The sequence below is a fragment of the Drosophila mauritiana genome, chromosome 2L, assembly GCF_004382145.1.
Source record: "Drosophila mauritiana strain mau12 chromosome 2L, ASM438214v1, whole genome shotgun sequence".
NCBI lineage: Eukaryota > Metazoa > Arthropoda > Insecta > Diptera > Drosophilidae > Drosophila > Drosophila mauritiana.
Window position 1 is genome coordinate 9526481 of NC_046667.1, and position 18040 is coordinate 9544520.

An 18040-nucleotide genomic window follows, 5' to 3' on the forward strand; every position below is an offset into this window, starting at 1 on the left:
AGTCATAACGACTTAGCACCTGCTAACTGGCTAACTGGTTAAAGTCCGGCACGCGCCAAATGCTCGCATGAAACTGAGATCGAGATTGAGATAGGGGATGGGGATACGGATACGGATGGATGGGTGGATTAATAGGTGGGAAAAACATACACAAAACGAAAATCAAAAACGAAATTTCGTTCCTGGCAAAGGATCTTTGTTTTCGTTTTAACTTTGATTCTTTTCTTTATTCATTTGGCACACAAAATTTTGGCTTTCAATTTCGCTTTCTCTTTTACGATCTTCTTGATTTACGTTTTTTGTAATGGTTTTTTTTCTCTTGGAATTTATTGCGATTTTAAAAATTTTCTGCTTTCGTTTTCAATTAAGAATTATTCGAGATAGAGAGAGAGAGATTTGTTGGAACTTTTGGTTTGATTTGATTTGATTTGAATTGATTGATTTGATTTGATCTGAATTTGATTTGTTGCAAAAAAACTTCCCAACTACTTACTGCTGGCATAAGTTGATCTGTACTTCTGACGCGAGTCACCTTGTTTTTGGTAATCATCTTCTTGACGCACGTCTCCACCTGGACGTTCCACTTCATGAAGGCCACGTAGCCGATGTAGATGGTGAACAGGATGAGGGCCTCCCACCAGAAGATGCGGTTGTCCCGGAAGAAGTAGATCAGCACCAGCAAACTGATGCTGTAGAACGAGCAGTCGCGGAACAAAGGCCACCAGGTGAGCGACAGGACCGTCTTGGAGAAGAGCGCGCACATCCCGATCACAAACAGGATGTTGAACACGGCGGAGCCAACGATCGTACCAATGCCCACATCATCGAACGACACGAAAACGCCAATCACACTGGTGAAGAGCTCGGGGGCACTGCCACCCGCCGCCATAAACGTCGCGCCGGCCACATCGTCCGTGATGCCGAGCTTTTCAATGATTACGTCAAGGGAAGGCACGAAGAATTCATCGCAGACAATGGCCAGCGCCACAAACATATAGATCACCCCAATGATGTGCAGGATGACAGCGCCGTTCTCAAGCTGTTCTTTCGTGAATAGATCTTTTGGGAATAGTGGCGTTTTCGTGGTGGTCGAGTTATCGTTGTGCGTGTCTGCAAGAACATAGGCGAACAAATGGATTAGACCTTGAATTGAAAAGTACTATAGTTAAGTCCTTGGCTTTGCTATACTTTCTTTGTTGTTCAAGAAACATTTTCATTTTATTCTCGAAAACAACAATTGAAAGAGATAATTGAATCAAAGAAATTCCAGTGAATTAATAGTAAAATAAAAACGAATCTGCGGAGAACCATGCAACGGTCTTGAATGCTACAAAACAGAATAATGTGTGGATTTCTGATTTCAACTGTAATTAAATCACAATAAAATAAATTAAATCAGTTGTGATTGCTGGAAATCTCTCTCTGGGGGGAAAGTGAATAAAAATAGTTGGGCTGGTAATGTTTTTTCGAGGAATTTTCCATCGCGGGGTTATGCAAAATAATCCGTTAGCTACTGCTGATGAATTTATATGAATAATAATGTGTGGTTTGAAACTGTGGCTTCAAATCAAACTAATAAATATTTTTTTCACGATTCTGTGATTATTAAAAGCTATGCGACTGACGAATTTGTCATTTTGTCGTCTGCCATTCTGACCTTTTCGATTGCTACCTGTCTATATAGTAAGTATCTCTATCTGCGATTCGATCTAGCCATCCCCAATTAGACATCCTCAATTAAGTGGCTCGACCTTTTGGAAATCGCTGGCAAAAGTCCCTTGTCGCATGCGGCGCCTTTGGTGTGCGATTTTCATGGCAATTATTTGCAAATTATGCAGCGCGCTTTGCAACAATTAACAAATTGCACTTATTCGCCGCCGACTTCAGCAATCCAACTTGCTCACTCTGATGATTATGATGATGTTGATGTTGATGGTAAATGTTTGCAATGTAAATGTTTAACAATCATTTGCACTGTGAGCAATCATTTTGGCGCGTGTGCCAAGTAAATAATTAACGCGACTTTAATCGCTCGTGGACTGATCACAGCTCCACTGATTCATGTCATTCACATAGTTCTAATAAGTCAGTGTCGGCATCTGTGTGTGGCTGCCACCAAAAGAGGCATAAATCATCTTGGGATTTGTATCTTGAATCGTACTTAGTAGTAAACCCATTCAAGGTTTTTCAGAGGGAAAGGGTTACAATGTCACAATGAACTATGTTAATAATGATATCTTAGATATGAGCAGACAATTATCTTGAGAACTTTTAAGTATTTCATTCATTTATATAAGGATATATATAATGAAATATATTTTTGCGCCAGAGAACCCTATTTCCTACGCCTCTGATGTAGAGTCGGGATTGACTCACTTTGTTTTCAGTTCGAGAAGACAGATTGAACGGTTAGACGGACAGCAAAGAAATTTGCTCTATAACCGGTTTCAGACAGACAGATAGTCGGCAATTTGCATGCAGTTAACGGGCCCCACCGCACCACACCCACTCGACCCACCCACTTTCTGTGGGGGCGGTGGGCGTTGGGCGGTACAACATCGAGCGTGAGCCACAAGTGAATGATTCTTATGAATCACTGGGCAAATGCTTAATGAGTGACGACGGTGTCTCTCGAATCTGATTTAATTCAATCGCCTGCGAAAAGGGTTGCGAACTTTTGGTAGCTTGTATGTACATATGTACTTATGTACATATATGTGGGTGGCTTTGGCCCACTCTTAACACCCGATTTGAAGTGGTTGCCCTGCATATCGAACTGGAACATCGGGACACTCGAAACATATAAATGAGCAGACTTTCTGATGGGTTACTCATGCAGTTATGAGTTGGTCAATGGGCTTGAGGCACTGCGAAAGCTATTGAGACCAATTGAAATCGGTAGAAATTGGCTCAGAAATGCAGAAATATGTACACAAATACCAAATATAGCTACGTGTCATTAAAGAAGTTACCTCACTGATTGTATAGTAATTAAGTAAGAAGATAAGCTAAAAAAATTCTCATACGTGATGCAGAGTGAATCTTTTCGGTGAGGTTGTGATAAATGTTTATCTTATCTGTCAAAAAAAGTACAATTGAATTAATTAAGTGCTGTTCAAACATGGCCCTATTAAAATGGTATTTATTATTATTAAAAAAATATGTCATTATCCTATCTCTTAAAAATGAATCAGAAATATAAATGTAATTCTATAAATAGATTAAAGAAAATAAAACTATCTTAAATTACTGTTGTAACTTTAAATTGGCATTGTGACGCTTTGTAAAGATATCATGCTATTAAAAATGAATCAGAATTATAAAAATACCAATACCCTGGAGTTGTAATTCTAAAAATGGATTGAAAAAATAAATTTATCTCTAATTACTGTTGGTAAATTATAAAAAAATGCCTGTTCCCTACAGATGTTCAGAAATCTTGAATAAATAATTCAAGAGTTTTGCAAAACAATGATTACGACATCGAATCATTATATATAAATGAAAATATTCCATCTATGGAACCAACACGAGCCCCTCGAAGTTGAGCTGGTCATCAAATTGTTATTGGTTCACTTGCTGAAGGTAACAAAATAATGACTATTAAATATTATTTATTATTTATTGTATCTGATTGTCTATTGTCCATGTGGGCGTCTGCCTCTCAGGCTGCCTGTTCGCCACATAAAATACTTCATCAGGGGGCGAAGGGAAACCAGTTCCGAGTGCCGCAAATGAAATGCCACAATTTTACTAAGCGATTGCAGTGGTCGTGAGCTCAGAAAGCACCAGACTTCAGACGGTAGAGATGGCATCGTGACCAATCTCGAAAGTAATTAGCATTCGAAATGAAACAAGTTTTGGTTCTACTGCCTGCACATTCAATCGTAGAAGTGGTAATCTCGTTAGAAAAGTTTTTTATTTTTATCACATTTTTATTTGAAGACTACATTTGATGATGTCATTCAACAGCTGAGCTCGAGTTTAGTCAAAACAAAGAAATATTCTCGAGTTTTGTTTACACATCCGATAAGAAAAGTTTAAGAAGATAAACATATATTCAAATGGGTTAAAATGGTTAAAAGTTTGAAGTTTGCAAATTGAAGCCATAGAAATGAAATTTATTGAGTATCTTGCTTTAAAGTTGGCTTAAAGGATTCCTTATAGCAGTTACTTTATGCTAACCTAAGGCTTCTTAGTGCAGCAACTCTACTGCTGGAACCTCACGACCCCATCCACATGTGGGATTCGAGCCCACTCACACACACTCACAGCGGATACGTGATATGCGTCATGCGAACGAGACGCGTTGTTTACGGAGCAACCGAAGTCGTAACCAGAGAACAAAGCCACATCAGAATGCTCTGCGGCTGTCGCCGCACTCGCAGTGCGAATTCGCAATCAGTTCGCGAGTGGGAACCGATCCATTCAGATGGCAGCCGCAGTAGTCCAAAGTTTCGGCCAGGAGGAGCTCTTCGTCAGCCGGGCCACAATCCAGTTGCAGTTGCCCCAGGGCGGAGCCAGTTCGCCCATCTTCGAGTGGCGCACACAGGTGGCCACGCCCACGACTGCGGCTGATCCCGCCCACGAGGAGAAGTGCATTAGTGGGCACCAGAGCACGGAAGCTGCCACGCCCAAGAGCAATATCTACACGTCCCCGCGAATCCTGGGCACGGAGGCGAAGCGCAAGAACCTGCCCCAAACGTTGAGCAACTTCTTCGAGGCGGAGCGCTACTCCAGCGCCTGGAATCGCGTGACCAAGTAGGCTGCTCTTCCAATCCCAATCCGAGTTCCAATCCCGAAAACCAACCGAAGGGAGGCCTAATCGATTAACCCATTAAGTAGCAAGAGCTGCAGGATAGTGAAATTCCATTCCGTTGCCAAAAATTCCAATTCATGCCCCAAAATTGCTTACCCGATTCGGGAGCGGGAGTGGGAGGATAGAAATGGCCGCCCAGGGCTGAACCAACTATGTATATAAGCATCCCATGAATATTTATGTGCCACCGTCTTGTACCCTGATAATGCAATAAAAGTATTATTTGATAGATAAAGCGGAATTCTCTGAGCAATGTCGTCCTCCCAAGGGGTTAAACTTCATTAGGGTCCGATAAGCAGGGGCCCAAATGACTTTGGGACTTGGTGGCGGATTTTCAGCTTTCTGCTACGTCATCAGTGTGCATAAATCACGGCTGAACAAACGCACGAAAATTACAGGGAGTCAAAGAAAAATCGCACGCCTGACCGGAAGTTCATTATGGTAGCTCAAAGCGGAAGTGCCAGCTACACACGAACACACTCTCAAACTAAGAAAACTGGTGTCCGCGCGCGTTTTCACGCTCTCTGACCCGCGGAAAAGCGGGCACCTGCCGTGAAAGCACCTGCTAATTTATCAGAGAGACAGCGCCCTGTGGCACGGGCCAAAAACGCTCCGCCGAGAGCGGCCAGAGTTTCAAGGTGGCTGGCGAATCGATTAGCCAGCCAAACAGCCAAGCAGCTAAACAGCCAAAATCAGAGCAAGCCAAACGTGCAATGCACATGCAAGCCATCGCCAGCGGCAAGAGCTGAGCCACACTGCGAGAAAATATCACTTGGATTAGTCACCACTGCGATAACAGCAGCTATTTGTTGTCATTGCCAAGAAAATAGCCTTATTATTAGGATGTGAATCATTTTTAAAACTCAATCATCCTATTAAATTCATTATTTGTATAATTGTATACTCTGATAACGATAAGATGACAATGGATTGTGCAACTATTGCTTACTATTATTGTAAATATCCAAGTTCTTATAGAAAATCAATGAAAGGTGTGCTTATATTTTACCCACCCAGTTTTAATTAACTGGGTCGTGTTTTTCCTTCAGTGCATGCAGGGTTGTCAAGTGGCTGTTGAATCAATGCAGGCTGAGAGAAGAGCCTCGTTCGTCCTGGCGCAGTGTGCCCAATACGCGGAGCGGGTGGAGGGGATTCTGATGTGAATGTGGATGTGGATGGGGGCTGAAGCTCTTAAGGATTGCCATAGAAGGTTTATCACGGCTATGAGCAGCTGTCAATGAAGGTTGCTCGGTGGCGTTTCTTGCCACCTTCAAAAGTTACGGCGAGGCGGCCATAACTTGGCACAGTTTCGGGCCCAAAGCAAACACACATACACATGCACGTACAGATACAGATAGGGATACACACCTACACACATGAGGGGGCCATGTTTTAGCTAATCAAAAGCGGCTCTATCCCCAGGGCAAACCCGATGTGGACCAAGCCCAAAGTGCCAACATTATAATGCTATGTGCTTGACCCAATTTCGCAGAGAGCTAGACCCCCGAAAATCGGACTGGGAAACCTTTAATTTAATGGGAAATGTTTCTTAAACTAATTTTCACATTTATGAATTTATAGCAGTTGCTTAAGTTTGTCGACGCTATAACATTAAAAAATCTTATGAGCAACTTCGTATTCTCTGCTTGTTACGACAAGTAGGTACTTGAAAGTTAAGAACCATTAAAAGCATGTGTTGAATATCAGCTTGGGTTATTAACTTTGGAGAATCCCATGAAAAACCCATATACATATAAAAAAGGTATTCCAGAAAGTTAACGTATAATTTGATGAGTCAACAAATGTTTTTCTTTGATCAAAATAGTTATTAAAAACAATTGGGGCTTGCACGTTTTGTGTATTTAATTACGACTGAACTAAACCCTTTTATTCATTATTCTTTTCTATTAAAACAAGTTAACTATTGACAATAATAAATAATAAATAACACAAATTTTGGGAATCAGAAAACATACATAATTAGCTTTCTCGACTAATCTTATTTGTAGGAGACATAATCTCTTTAGTATTATTCACTAGCCACCGATTCATATCTTTTACTAATTTGCGAATAATTTGTTTTCAGGCAGTTAAAACTAGTCATAAATATCTTGAAGTCGTTTCACCTTGCGATATTAACATAATGAAAACAAACAAAATTCGAGATCAACTATGTGTTTTCATAGTATTCGAGAAAGATTTGCTTACGCAGTTCGCTGTGAATGACACTCGATACCGTTGTGCGAGATTGCATTTGCTAACCGGTTTCTAAGACTAAGACTTCGACCACAAAACCCCGGATGGCATGAATCATGCGCGATAAGGGCGATTCATTGATATCCAAGTGGCAGTACGTGATTCATTCGTGACTTGGGTCCAAGGCGGGATACCCAATCCTGTGGGTTTAGCTCACCTGAGCTGACTCAGTTGCAGCTGGGACTGAAACGAATGCCGAATCAGAGCCGCCAGACAGGAGGGGGCAATTAGTGGCCACAAGGATGTTAAGAACACTGGCCATGGGTGGCGCTTGTGGCTGAAGGGGGGGATATGTCAATAATTAAAAAGGCGGCCAAATGTTGTCATTTCAGCTAGGACCGAAAAGCACAGCGACACAGAAAAATACACAGTAGTGGAAAAAAAAAAGAAATGGCTAGGAGGCAGGAAGGAAACAAACTTCCTGCCACCCACACTAGCGCGTTTGGTTGGGTTTTTCATCGTCTCTCTCGTGGCTTTTAGCATGCAACTCACACGTCCTTGCCAGGACGCTATTGTTGATGTTTTTGTTGCTGCTGTTGTTGGCATTTTGATTTATCGATTTAAATTTCTGTGTTTAAGGCGCTGTGCGTGCTCGTTCTGCTGCCTTCAATTTCGTGGCTTCTAGTCTCGGACTTTTCCGCTGCCGCCATTTCGTTTTCGTTTTTCGTGGGTTTTCCAGCTTTTCTGCTTGCTTCTTCTTCCGTTTCTGTTTCTGTTACTGTCTCTGTATTTTTGTATTTCTCAATCATTTTTCAAAATGTTTGCCTACACTCGAACACAAACAAGCGCACACACAGCCGCAAAAAGTTAAACCAAGTTTTTGGCCGCCTGCCGTTTAGGTCGAGGTCTTTACTTAACTTTATATTCTCCTTCCTTTTGCTTGTTTTTTATTTCCTTTTTTTTCAGGGTCTGCCCCGAGCCACCCACTCACCCACACACCCACAAAACGCCGACGTTGAGAGCCTGAAACGTCGTTAACAGCCACGTTTGCGTGTGCTGGCTCAAGCACTCACACACACACAAGCTCGCGCACTAGCTCACATACTTATACTATATTTCACCCAAGAGTGTGTGTATTTTTGTTGTTATTATACGGAGAGCGCGCTCGCAATTTGGGTCGATGGTAAAATAGAAAAGCCAAAAGCAAGGCAAATACACACACACACTCACCCATACACACTGTCAGGAATTTCTATATGTACGTATATATATATATATATATATATAAAATTTCGAACAAAGGTCGCTGAAGAGAAGACCAGTGCACATTTATATAGCGGTAAGTACATACGTACATATAAATAAACGTACATATATGTATGTATGTATGTGCGAGGGTGACCTGAGTTATGTGCCCGCTCTGTCTGCATTATTTTTCACTGTGTGTGTGTGCGTCCTCCGCCGCTTTTTTCGTGGACTTTTTCCCGCTAGTTTCATGTTAATTGCTCGTGGCCCGTCGCTTGTTCCAGCAATCTGCGTTAATTTTAAAGCCTGATTTACACACAACAAACGCTGTACTGAATGTAGTTGCACTTGTACTTGCGCAATTGCAGATTGCAGTTTTTTAATTCGCAGGACACGTCCCGCCTTCGAGTTGTTTTGTGTGTCACGAGTGCTCCGATTTGGTGGGTTTATTTGCTTGTGCGGATGGTGGGCAACTGGAACGGAATTAAATGGAATGGGTGGCCCAAAAGGCAAACAAAGCGCTGGATTGGATGGGATTTACCGCGTTGGCTTATCAAGGCTTGACATCATCAACATCCATACCCATCCGGAGATTTGCCCGTTGACATTGTGCCCTCCCCGTTTTATTTAAACAAAGGAGTCAACTCTAGTCGATCACAGCCTTTTTGCCCCCAAAACTTTTCCAGCAGCGGCAGCCACTTTGTGACAGGACTCGGCTCGGTTGAGTCATTAAAATGAGAAATGGCTCCGGGCTCCGTGTGCAATGTTGGGTTTAATTGTTGGCCAAAATGTGACTGCGCCGCTTACGGGAGCAGAAACACAGTCGCAGAGGACAGGCTGGCTGAATCAGGGGCATAAGGTAGAAAGGTTGCTGGGGCGTAAAAGGTTGCAAAGGTGCAAAATGTGGAGGCAAGAGCAGCAGCTTGACTTTCGCTGATGTGGCGCAGCAAGCTATATATATATATATATATATACACATATGTGAATGTTTGCTGGGCGCACATTAACACGCTCTGGGGCGCATACAGAAAAAATATATATTTCATCGTCCAACTGCAGACAGTTGTTCCATTATGTTCATTTGCAGTCGCTTATGCTGCGGCCAGGATAATTTATGTTCGCCATATTACGTATACGCAGCGTATACGAGTTTTGCGGAAATTACTGTGGTTCTTTCGCCTCAGTGGCGGGCACTTCATGCATTGCGTTACGTATACGAGATGTAAGCAGATAAATATCGCTCATACGCAGTGTGGTTGCAAAATAATTGCCATAGATCCGAATACCATCAACATCTTACTTCTTGTTTACAATGGCAAGGGAAAGTTTTTGCAAATACCATAAGAACTAACCTAACAAACATATTGTTGTCTTCATGTTGTTAAAGTAAGAAAGCTTTGTGAATGCCCGAATGTGCTTCGTTGTATATGTTAATTTTTACAATTTTTCAAATTGGGTATGTGGGCGAAACAAATATGTACCTGCATCCCCATTAAACATTTGTCTGATTCCGTGCCTTGAACTTTTACCCGCTATCATTTCTCAGCACTCACACTCGATTCCAAGTCATCGATGCCCCATGCAAGGCAAATTCAATTTGTCTTCGCTGAAAAGTTTGATGCTGGGATCCGCCCAGCTGAAAATTTCTCGCCCCCGAAATTGAAAGGCTCATTTAAATACGAATGCCATTAGTCAAGCAGCACCCACACACTCACGCGCGGATGCAAAATTCCACATATGCGCAGCAATGACTTGGGATGGGATTAAGTCCAGAGTGGGAAGGAGACTCACCATTGATACCACGTTGATTGGCCGCATTATCCTCGTCGGAGCCGGGCACTGCATTGGAATTGAGCTCCGGATCCTGTTCCTGGTCCTCCTCCAGGCCGAACATCTGCTCCCCGGACTGGAAGGGGTACATGATCTCGGCCTCGTCCTCGCCGGACGTTTGGGATGGGGCGCCCACTCCGCCCAGGACATCGTTGTGGTTCTGGTTCTGATTTGGGCTGTTGCTGTTGCCGCTGCTGCCACCGAAGTGCTGCTTGGCCGACTTGGGCTTGGCGGCATCTCCGAGGCCCAATCCCTGGGTGGTTAGGCAGAGCAGCAGGATGCTGTAGATCGGCAGGCGGAGGCAGCGGCGACTTCTGCAGCGGCTGCGGCTACTTGGGTGGAGCAACTGCTCCGCGGAGGCACCACGAGATGATGTTGCAGATGCTGCAGATGTTGCTGGTAGCGCTGCTGTTCTGCTTCTTGTCTTTGCTTTCGTTATTGTTGTTGCTGATATTGTTTTTAATGTTAATAATACTAAGCGCTTGAAAATATTTACACACTCGTCCAGTATCGTAGCTTGGTGTTGCTTGTTCATTGCCAGGTCAAAGGGGGCGTGGCCTCGTAGGCGCCCCCTCCGCCGGCGACTATTGAAGTCTATCGTTGTGCTGCTGCTGCGGCTGCGGCCCGCGGACAACATGTCGTCGCTGTGGCACCAAGTGTTGCTGCTGTTGCGGCTTGCTGTTGCTGCTGTTGCAGTTGTTGCAGTTGTTGCTGCTGCTGTTGCTGTTGCAGTTGCTGCTGCTAAGGCTCCATGATCTTTAGCTGCGGCTTTCCGAAGCAGCTCCTGGACCGCTGCTCCACCCACTGCTGCTGTTGCGATTGCTGGTTGCTGCCTCTGCTGTTGCTGTTTGCTGCATGTTGTTGGCTGCAACATTGGACCCGTTGGATTAATGTTGTTGGTTGGTTACTTGTTTTATCGGCTTGTTTGGTTTGTTGGCTTGGTGTTATGTCGTTTCACTTGCAAAACCGTTTGTTGTCGTTGTACGCTTTTGATTAGACTGAGTTTAGGTTACAGTTTCTCGCTTGCTGTCAGATCTAAGCGATTCATTTGTATCACACAACTTTATATATACACTATACATAAATAACAATTAACACGGAACGGAGAGAGCGGAGAAATTGGGAGCGGGCGCGGTTGCTGTTGCGGATGCGGATTCAGGTTGCTGTTTCCGCTGGTGTTGCTGCTACATCCGCTGCTGGCGAGGCTAACAGGAGCCTCGGCATTTCCATTTCCACGGGGCGCGCTATTCCCCTAGATTTTCACACACCCCCGCCTCTTGTGGTATTTTTCACGCCACCTTTTTTCAGGCTTTTCCGTTTCACTTCACGGCTCCCTCACGGCTACTGTGCCACTGCTGCTGCTGCTACTGCGCTCGCTGCTACTGCTGCTGCTGCTGCTGCTGCTGCTATTCCTGGCCATTTGTCTGAGGCTTTTCCGCTTTTCCGACGCGGTCTGCCCCTGTGTGCGTGCCCGAGTGTGGAAAAGTTTCCCTGAGTGGCCGCTGCGAAAGCTGGAGCTGAATCTCGGTATCGGTAGCAGTGTCGGTCTGCAGCTGGACTACATCACGCTGCGCACTCTGCTGGCGTTGTGAGCGCTGGCTGCCTGAGCCTCTTTTTGAGCCTGGCCAGGAGGTGGGCTGGAAAACCGACAGCCAACGACGGCCGAGGACCGACCAGGATGCGAGCCTGGAAGCTCGGCTTTCCGTTCCAAAACTGCTTGAGGAGTGAGGGAGAGAGTACTGCTGCGCCTGCGTCGCTTTTGTTTACATTTTCGAAGGCTTCGCTCGATGACTGTTAAGGCTCAAAGGATGCCTGTCTGTGGAAAGAAAGTGGCAGCGATATAGTTAACTTAGTTTAAAAAATATTTAATCTAATTTATGATTCTCACAAGCAAAATAGTGTGCTCTACAAACAGGTTTCTAAGATTATTCCCTTTCATTCACACAATGTTATCAAAAATCCATTATTATTTTTCCATATATCAAATGAAAATATGGTTTAAAAATAAAAAAATATTTATTATTCTAAGCATTTTATGATTTGATAAAATATTTATGGTTCTGTTACAACTAGTTTTATAGTATATGTTTTTTATGCTAGAAAATAAATTAAACCTTTTGCAAATTTGGTATAGTTTTAAGAGAAGCACTCTTACTACACAACTCGCTTCTTATGCTCGTAACCAAAAAGCGTAAGATTTCTTAACCAAATCATTGCAAGCTCTCTTGTTCAACTTTTCTCTTTGCCATTTTCCAGGCTCTCTCTGGAGCACAATTTTCCGCACTCTCTATCGCAATTTTCCTGTCCCTCTCTGGATGCCGCTTATCTGCTAGGCCTTATCGCTTTTCTCACGGCTTTTTCTTTTTTGCTTTCGCTTGCTGCTGTGTTTGTTGTTTTAGCTTACGCTTACAATTTTTACTTTCATTTAGGTTTAGTAGGTGACTCGCCACACACCCACCCCCGCCCACTTTCCCATTTCCCCGCCCACCGAGCGTTTTTTACTGCTTCTGGCTGAATGTGCGGTTATGTTCATTGTTATGCTTTGAGTAGCTCCCGCTGCTTCTAGTCCTAGTCCTTTCTTTCTCCTGCTAATCCTGCCCATCCCCGCTGGCCCATCCGCTGCTTTTTGTCCTTTTTCGACTGTTATTTTTAGCCGTAGGCCAGAGTTTGTCCAAGAATTCAACCGTGCGGCTTTGTTATTAATTATGTTTTTCCCCCGCTATGTTTTGTGCGTTGTTTTTTTTTAGAAAATTGCGTAACATTTTTGCGCTTTCTTTGCTTTACATAATTGCCCCATCAATTTAAAGAAAGCCACAGACTTTTGATATTTTCTCTATAGTTCATTTTTAGCGACTTGAAACTAACTACAATTTTTTTTTTTTTTGTATTTGTCTCGTGAACGTAGCAATAATATTACAAGTTTGTATAGCAGACTTTGAACGATTACTTTTATACCGCAGCCGTAAAATATGCAAGGGAATGCAGAAATCTATGCTCATTCATATGACCGTACTTTTTATTTTATTATAGCCAATAAAAGTTGTCATTTAATCCCAGAGAAGCAACGCTTTTATATAATTTGCACAAGCCATTTTACAAAAGGAGTCAGCTGGTAAGCATCGTAAAATCCACCGAGAGACCATTAGTCGCGGTTTAAGCCAGGCCAAAAGGAACAGGGGCCAATGGAAACTCCTGGCTAATTGTTATATCATTTGCTGGGCAACTTTAAAGGGGCGGGGTCGCTTTAAGAACGGGGTCGAATCCTCGTGACTGCCGAAAGTCTGACTGTTAAATTTTCTTCTTGACTTGACCAGTCGAAAAAAAGAAGGCAACCTGAAAGCATGAAGAAACTCTGCACACTCACACAACACACTCACAGATACACGCACACACACACAAGGCAGAGGCAACGTTTTGACCTCTTTATGAAAAAGGCCTCAAGCACGAGAAGGCTCAGACTCACACACACCAACGCACAACAAGCACGAACGGGGCTGCCATTAGTGTTTCTGCACTCACACAGACGACCGAAAAACGCTTTGCCTCGGCCGCCCCAGCCCCCCTCATTCGCCCCATCATTTTTGTGGCTTTTTATTGCTTGATTATATAAAAATTGGCTTTTGTATATCATATTTTGTTCACCGCTGCGCCAATTCGTTCATTCTGTCTCCCCTTGAGTGCGCCCGGATTAGGGCACTTTCGATTCTGAGGTGAGCTTTTTCGATTTGGCTTAAGTTTTCCCTTTGATTTCAAACTGCAATCAATTTGCCAACACCTCGCGCACCAACACACGCACACAGACAGCGCACACGGTTAAAAGTTTCTGCACACACATACACCGAGCAGGAGGACTATTGGACGCACCATCCGCTCCTTGGTCCTGCGAGGATGTTGTCAGCACAGCGCCCGAAAACGATTTGGGTTCCCTGGCAGGCGACCACGAGTCCGGAGGCCACACACGAAGTCCACGGCGGGCCGAATGTGCGCCGAGCTGAGCCGAAAGGATAACGACTTCCAGGCCGCTGGAGGATGGGGCGAATTCAGCTGGCCAGGATCGGGTTTTGTTTCACTCTCAGTTTCGATTTCATTTTCATCTGCTGGCTTCTAGCCACGAGCATCGCTTCGATTTGTAATTAATTAATTTACGATAACTTCCGTTCGCACATATTTGCATTAACAACCCATCAGGACGAGCATTTCCTGCTGTCGCTCTCGGGTTTCCAGTTTATAGCATACTTTCGGGGGTACGAGAGCCGCCAAAGAGAGCGAACGCGCAGCTGTTTTCTCCACTCTCGTTCTCCACCCATCCACCCACTCAAACAAACGCCAAAAGAAAGAAAGAAATAAACGTTTGTGCATGCGTTACAACCACTTATACAGACGCGAAACGAATACACACACACGCGGACACTCTCCACGCACAATTGTATTTTGATTATGCCCGGTTTTGGTACGCCGCATACCTCGGATACTTCTACGCACAACAATGCCAAATCCCCGACCCCAAATCCAGTAGCTCCGCGTATCTACCCAACGCCCCTTACACCGCAGGATCCCCTCGGAAAACCCAATCCAATCCAAGCCAACCCAACCCACACGCCCCATTGATAGCCGCCAAGTTTGCCGTCACATCAAATATTTATTGCGACAAGGGAGCGAAACAAGTTGGAACGAAATAGTCGAAAATTCGGAATTTAAAATTTAACTACGACTGCAGAACTTTTCGCGGTTGTAATACATTAAAGACGACAGCGCACACCTCAATGCTACTAAATTAATGGCTAGAAAAGCAGGAAGGAATCTAAAATTTTACTTAAATATTATGTAGACCGATAGTTAGTTAAAAATCAAATAATTTTTTATTTTTATTTATTATTATAATTATTTTTTTTTTAATTACAACTTTGGTTGAGTATTCGAAACTAAGCCAGCAGTTTTGTTCATTGGATACGTCGTAGTAACCTGACCAAATCTGACAGCCATACATTTTAATCTCGAATAAGCCATTCCTAATTTGATTATACTAACTTATGCAAGCCGTGGCAAGCGAAAAAACTCAATCAGCTATAAATATGCGTGGAAGGAAACAACATCAGCTTAAAACCAAAATGAATCTTAAACTGAGTGTGCTTCTTTTCTTAGTTTACAACTTTGGCGTGAGGTGGTCATTTGCAAGAACGGGAGAAAAGTAGCGTACTTTTCAGTTTGAATGCTAATAAAATTAATAAAATTATTTACTTGGAGTTTTATTAATATTACATAGTTGGAAAAATGTTTGTTATTATAAGGTTACACTCTAGTGCTATTGAAGATAATATTAATGCATAAACTTTGATCTGAAACTTAATAGAGGTATTTGAAGTATTGATATTCCTTATTTACTAGGATCTTCTTTCCCTGAGACGAAGGTGCAGACCATTATCCGATTTTAGGGTTAGGACCGCGGATAGAATGGGATCATATTTATGGCGCCCTGCCTCCCGTTTCAACTTTTCGCCTGGGGCGAGACCCAAGTAGGTATTTAGGCGACCATCCGTGGATACCAGTTCATCGACTGCTGGAAGGACCTCAAAGGATCGCACCACCTTTGATATAACAGTCTTAAGTTCTAGGAGCGCGAACTTTTGGCCAATGCAATTTCGTGGCCCGGCACTGAAAGGCAAATACTCAAAGGGAGCCGGTTTCTCCTCCTCAAATCGCTCCGGTCGAAAATGATGGGGATCCTTGAAGATTCGATCGTTGTAGCCCAGCAGGATGAGTGCCAAATTGAGAGTTGTACCCTTGGGCACTATACTGCCATCTAAACAGGATGAAATTTGGAATTATTATTATTTTTTAAAATATATAAGAAACTTACTGATATCATAATCCTTATCGCAATATCGCCCTATAAATGGAACGCTAGGATAGACGCGCTGCGCCTCCTTAATAAACAGATCCAGATATTTCATTTTGGCTATCTCCTGGAAACTGACACTTCTGTCCATATCATTACCCATGACTTCACATTGCTCCTGATACAATTTCTTCTGCAGATTCAGACAATGAGTACCCAAAATGAAAGTGGAATAAGTAAGCTAAAATACCTGTACATCAGGATGTCGCGAGAGAAGATATACGGAGAAGGATACTCCCGAGGTGGTGGTGTCGTGTCCTTCGAACATAAAGGTGGACACCTCCTCGTAGATCTCCTGTCGTGTGAGAGGACGACCGTCAATGGTGGAGGATAGCAGGGTGTCCAAAAATGCCATCTTCTTTCGTGGCAACGATGGATCGTGCTCCTCCTTAGATCCTCCATTCTGCAGAGCATCGACTCGTTTTTCGATGATGTCATACGTAAAATCTTGAAGTGTCTTCAGAGTTTTTTGATAGGCTGAAAACTCAGGTGTCAAACTAAAGACGCGGTTGGAACGCTTAAATGGATGAAATGCTCTCATATTTATATTGTAGCACATACTAGAAATAAATTTTGTTTAAGTAAATTTAAATGATATGTAAAGCTACTTTCGAGAACTCACTCTCTGAATGCCTGAACAATGGAGGAGTCGCGCTGCTCCATGGCATTGATGGGCACTCCCATCGCCGTGTCGCAGATGACATCCAAAGTAAGGTAGTTGGCATGCTCCTGGAAATCAATGATAGTGTCTCCGGCACTCGCCTTCTTCAGCTGAGTGATAAACTTGGCGGAGTTCTCGTTCATCACCTCGTGGAAGTCCTGCAGGATGTTGAAGTGGAAGGATGGAGTGATCATCTTGCGGTGTTTATGCCATTTGCTACCATAACTCGTTAGAAGACCATGACCCAGCCATGGATGCAGTAGATCGTAGATGGTGGATTTTTGTATCAGCTGCTGACTGTTCAAAATGTACTGGCAAAAGTTGCATTCGATAGGATTAGATTATCTTAAAGTAAATTATATTGTACTTACCTCCAATTGCTTGGGATTGGTCATCACAATGTGGGAACTGTATCCGATCCAGAAGAGAAAGTTATCTTTTCCGTAGTCGTACCACCAATCAAAGAATGTAGACAGTATTTCTGTGAAAATCAGTAAAGCAGTCTCGATTAGGATCAGACTGATCTTTGGCCATTCGACCTGCGCAATTTCGCCACACCAGATGTCGTTCTATCAGCCGGTTATAGTACAATTGATAACACCCACTAAATCATTATCAGTGCGACCGACGCGTAGACTGGGAGCCGAGCCTCCATGCCTGGATGTTTGGAACTGACCTGCCGGATTTTTGCCAATCCGATTGGCGTTGCCCAAAATGGGCACCGGAGTGGGTCCATTGAATTCCTTGAGCAGTTGGCGCCGTTGCGATGCCTTCCGTTCAAAGTACACCAATGTGATCAGTGGCAGCACCAGCAGAGCCAACACAGCGAGCCACATATTTATATAAACCTGTTCCGGTAGCACCAACGAAAACTGAACCGATCGCAGCTGGAGCAGATTGAAGAATCGCTTGCGCCGCTCGCTTTTATAGCCAAGCCAGGTTATTCAGCTCGCTCCGGATTGGTCCACTCACCGATTAGACAAGCGAAATCTCCCGGCTCTTCCTAGTCGCACTGCAATCGGTTCTAGCCTGCCCTCGGGAAGGTATCACTGTAGAATCAACACAGTCTGGGGGTCAAAGTCCACATTGCCCCGCACTTTTATCAGATTGCATCCACCATGAGATCGAAAACGCTTGAAAACGATGAGTGGTCAAAAATCTTACAGCGTTTTGGACCTTTGAACCCACTTTTGATATTCAATATTTCAATGGCAAAACCAGAATATATTTTTTGTTGACAAGGTGTGTTATTCTTTGAATAAGAGTATTGCAAAATTGGTGATGCCGAACATCAATGTCAGGTTTTTGAATTTTTTCATATTTTATATGTCTGGCCCAGTGGACTTTGTACTTATTTGTTTATCTATCAGACAGACGTACGGCAGACGGTATG

General features: G+C 43.5%; 3 protein-coding genes across 11 annotated transcripts in view; 1 reads left to right on the plus strand and 2 right to left on the minus strand.

Moving 5' to 3' along the window:
• LOC117136274 (sodium/potassium/calcium exchanger Nckx30C) overlaps positions 1-13996 on the minus strand; it is a 30307-nt gene extending 16311 nt beyond the window's left edge. For 6 of the 9 annotated variants that reach the window (XM_033297158.1, XM_033297150.1, XM_033297124.1 and 3 more), the window contains exons 1-3: positions 13955-13996; positions 10052-11906; positions 494-1110 (exon numbers count right to left, since the gene is read on the minus strand). In XM_033297158.1, coding sequence (XP_033153049.1) covers positions 494-1110; positions 10052-10964 — 1530 coding nt within the window. In that variant the 5' untranslated portion in view covers positions 10965-11906; positions 13955-13996. Of the gene's footprint in view, positions 1-493; positions 1111-10051; positions 11907-13927 lie in introns of all 9 variants that reach the window. The other 3 variants (XM_033297166.1, XM_033297133.1, XM_033297117.1) reach the window with 2 other exon arrangements.
• Positions 4394-5054, plus strand: LOC117136335. The gene has a single exon (XM_033297199.1). The coding sequence runs from the start codon at positions 4433-4435 to the stop codon at positions 4763-4765; it is 333 nt and encodes a 110-aa protein (XP_033153090.1). The 5' UTR covers positions 4394-4432; the 3' UTR covers positions 4766-5054.
• A 1324-nt stretch (positions 13997-15320) lies between the features above and the next one.
• Positions 15321-17546, minus strand: LOC117150666 (cytochrome P450 4e3). The gene is made up of 6 exons (XM_033317663.1): positions 17324-17546; positions 17019-17128; positions 16609-16958; positions 16177-16546; positions 15948-16119; positions 15321-15890 (listed from the first exon to the last, which is right to left on the minus strand). The coding sequence occupies exons 1-6, from the start codon at positions 17481-17483 to the stop codon at positions 15472-15474; spliced, it is 1581 nt and encodes a 526-aa protein (XP_033173554.1). The 5' UTR covers positions 17484-17546; the 3' UTR covers positions 15321-15471.
• Between the last annotated feature and the right edge of the window lie 494 nt (positions 17547-18040).

What these genes read in the sequence shown, in the direction of transcription:
- LOC117136335 (XM_033297199.1), top strand. Translation starts at nt 4,433, where the DNA reads ATGGCAGCCGCAGTAGTCCAAAGTTTCGGCCAGGAGGAGCTCTTCGTC.
- LOC117150666 (XM_033317663.1), bottom strand. Translation starts at nt 17,483, where the DNA reads ATGTGGCTCGCTGTGTTGGCTCTGCTGGTGCTGCCACTGATCACATTG. An exon ending in CCAATCCCAAGCAATTGGAG is followed by an intron (nt 16,959 to 17,018) that starts GTAAGTACAATA and finishes AACTTTTGCCAG; the next exon opens with TACATTTTGAACAGTCAGCA. An exon ending in ATTGTTCAGGCATTCAGAGA is followed by an intron (nt 16,547 to 16,608) that starts GTGAGTTCTCGA and finishes ATTTATTTCTAG; the next exon opens with TATGTGCTACAATATAAATA.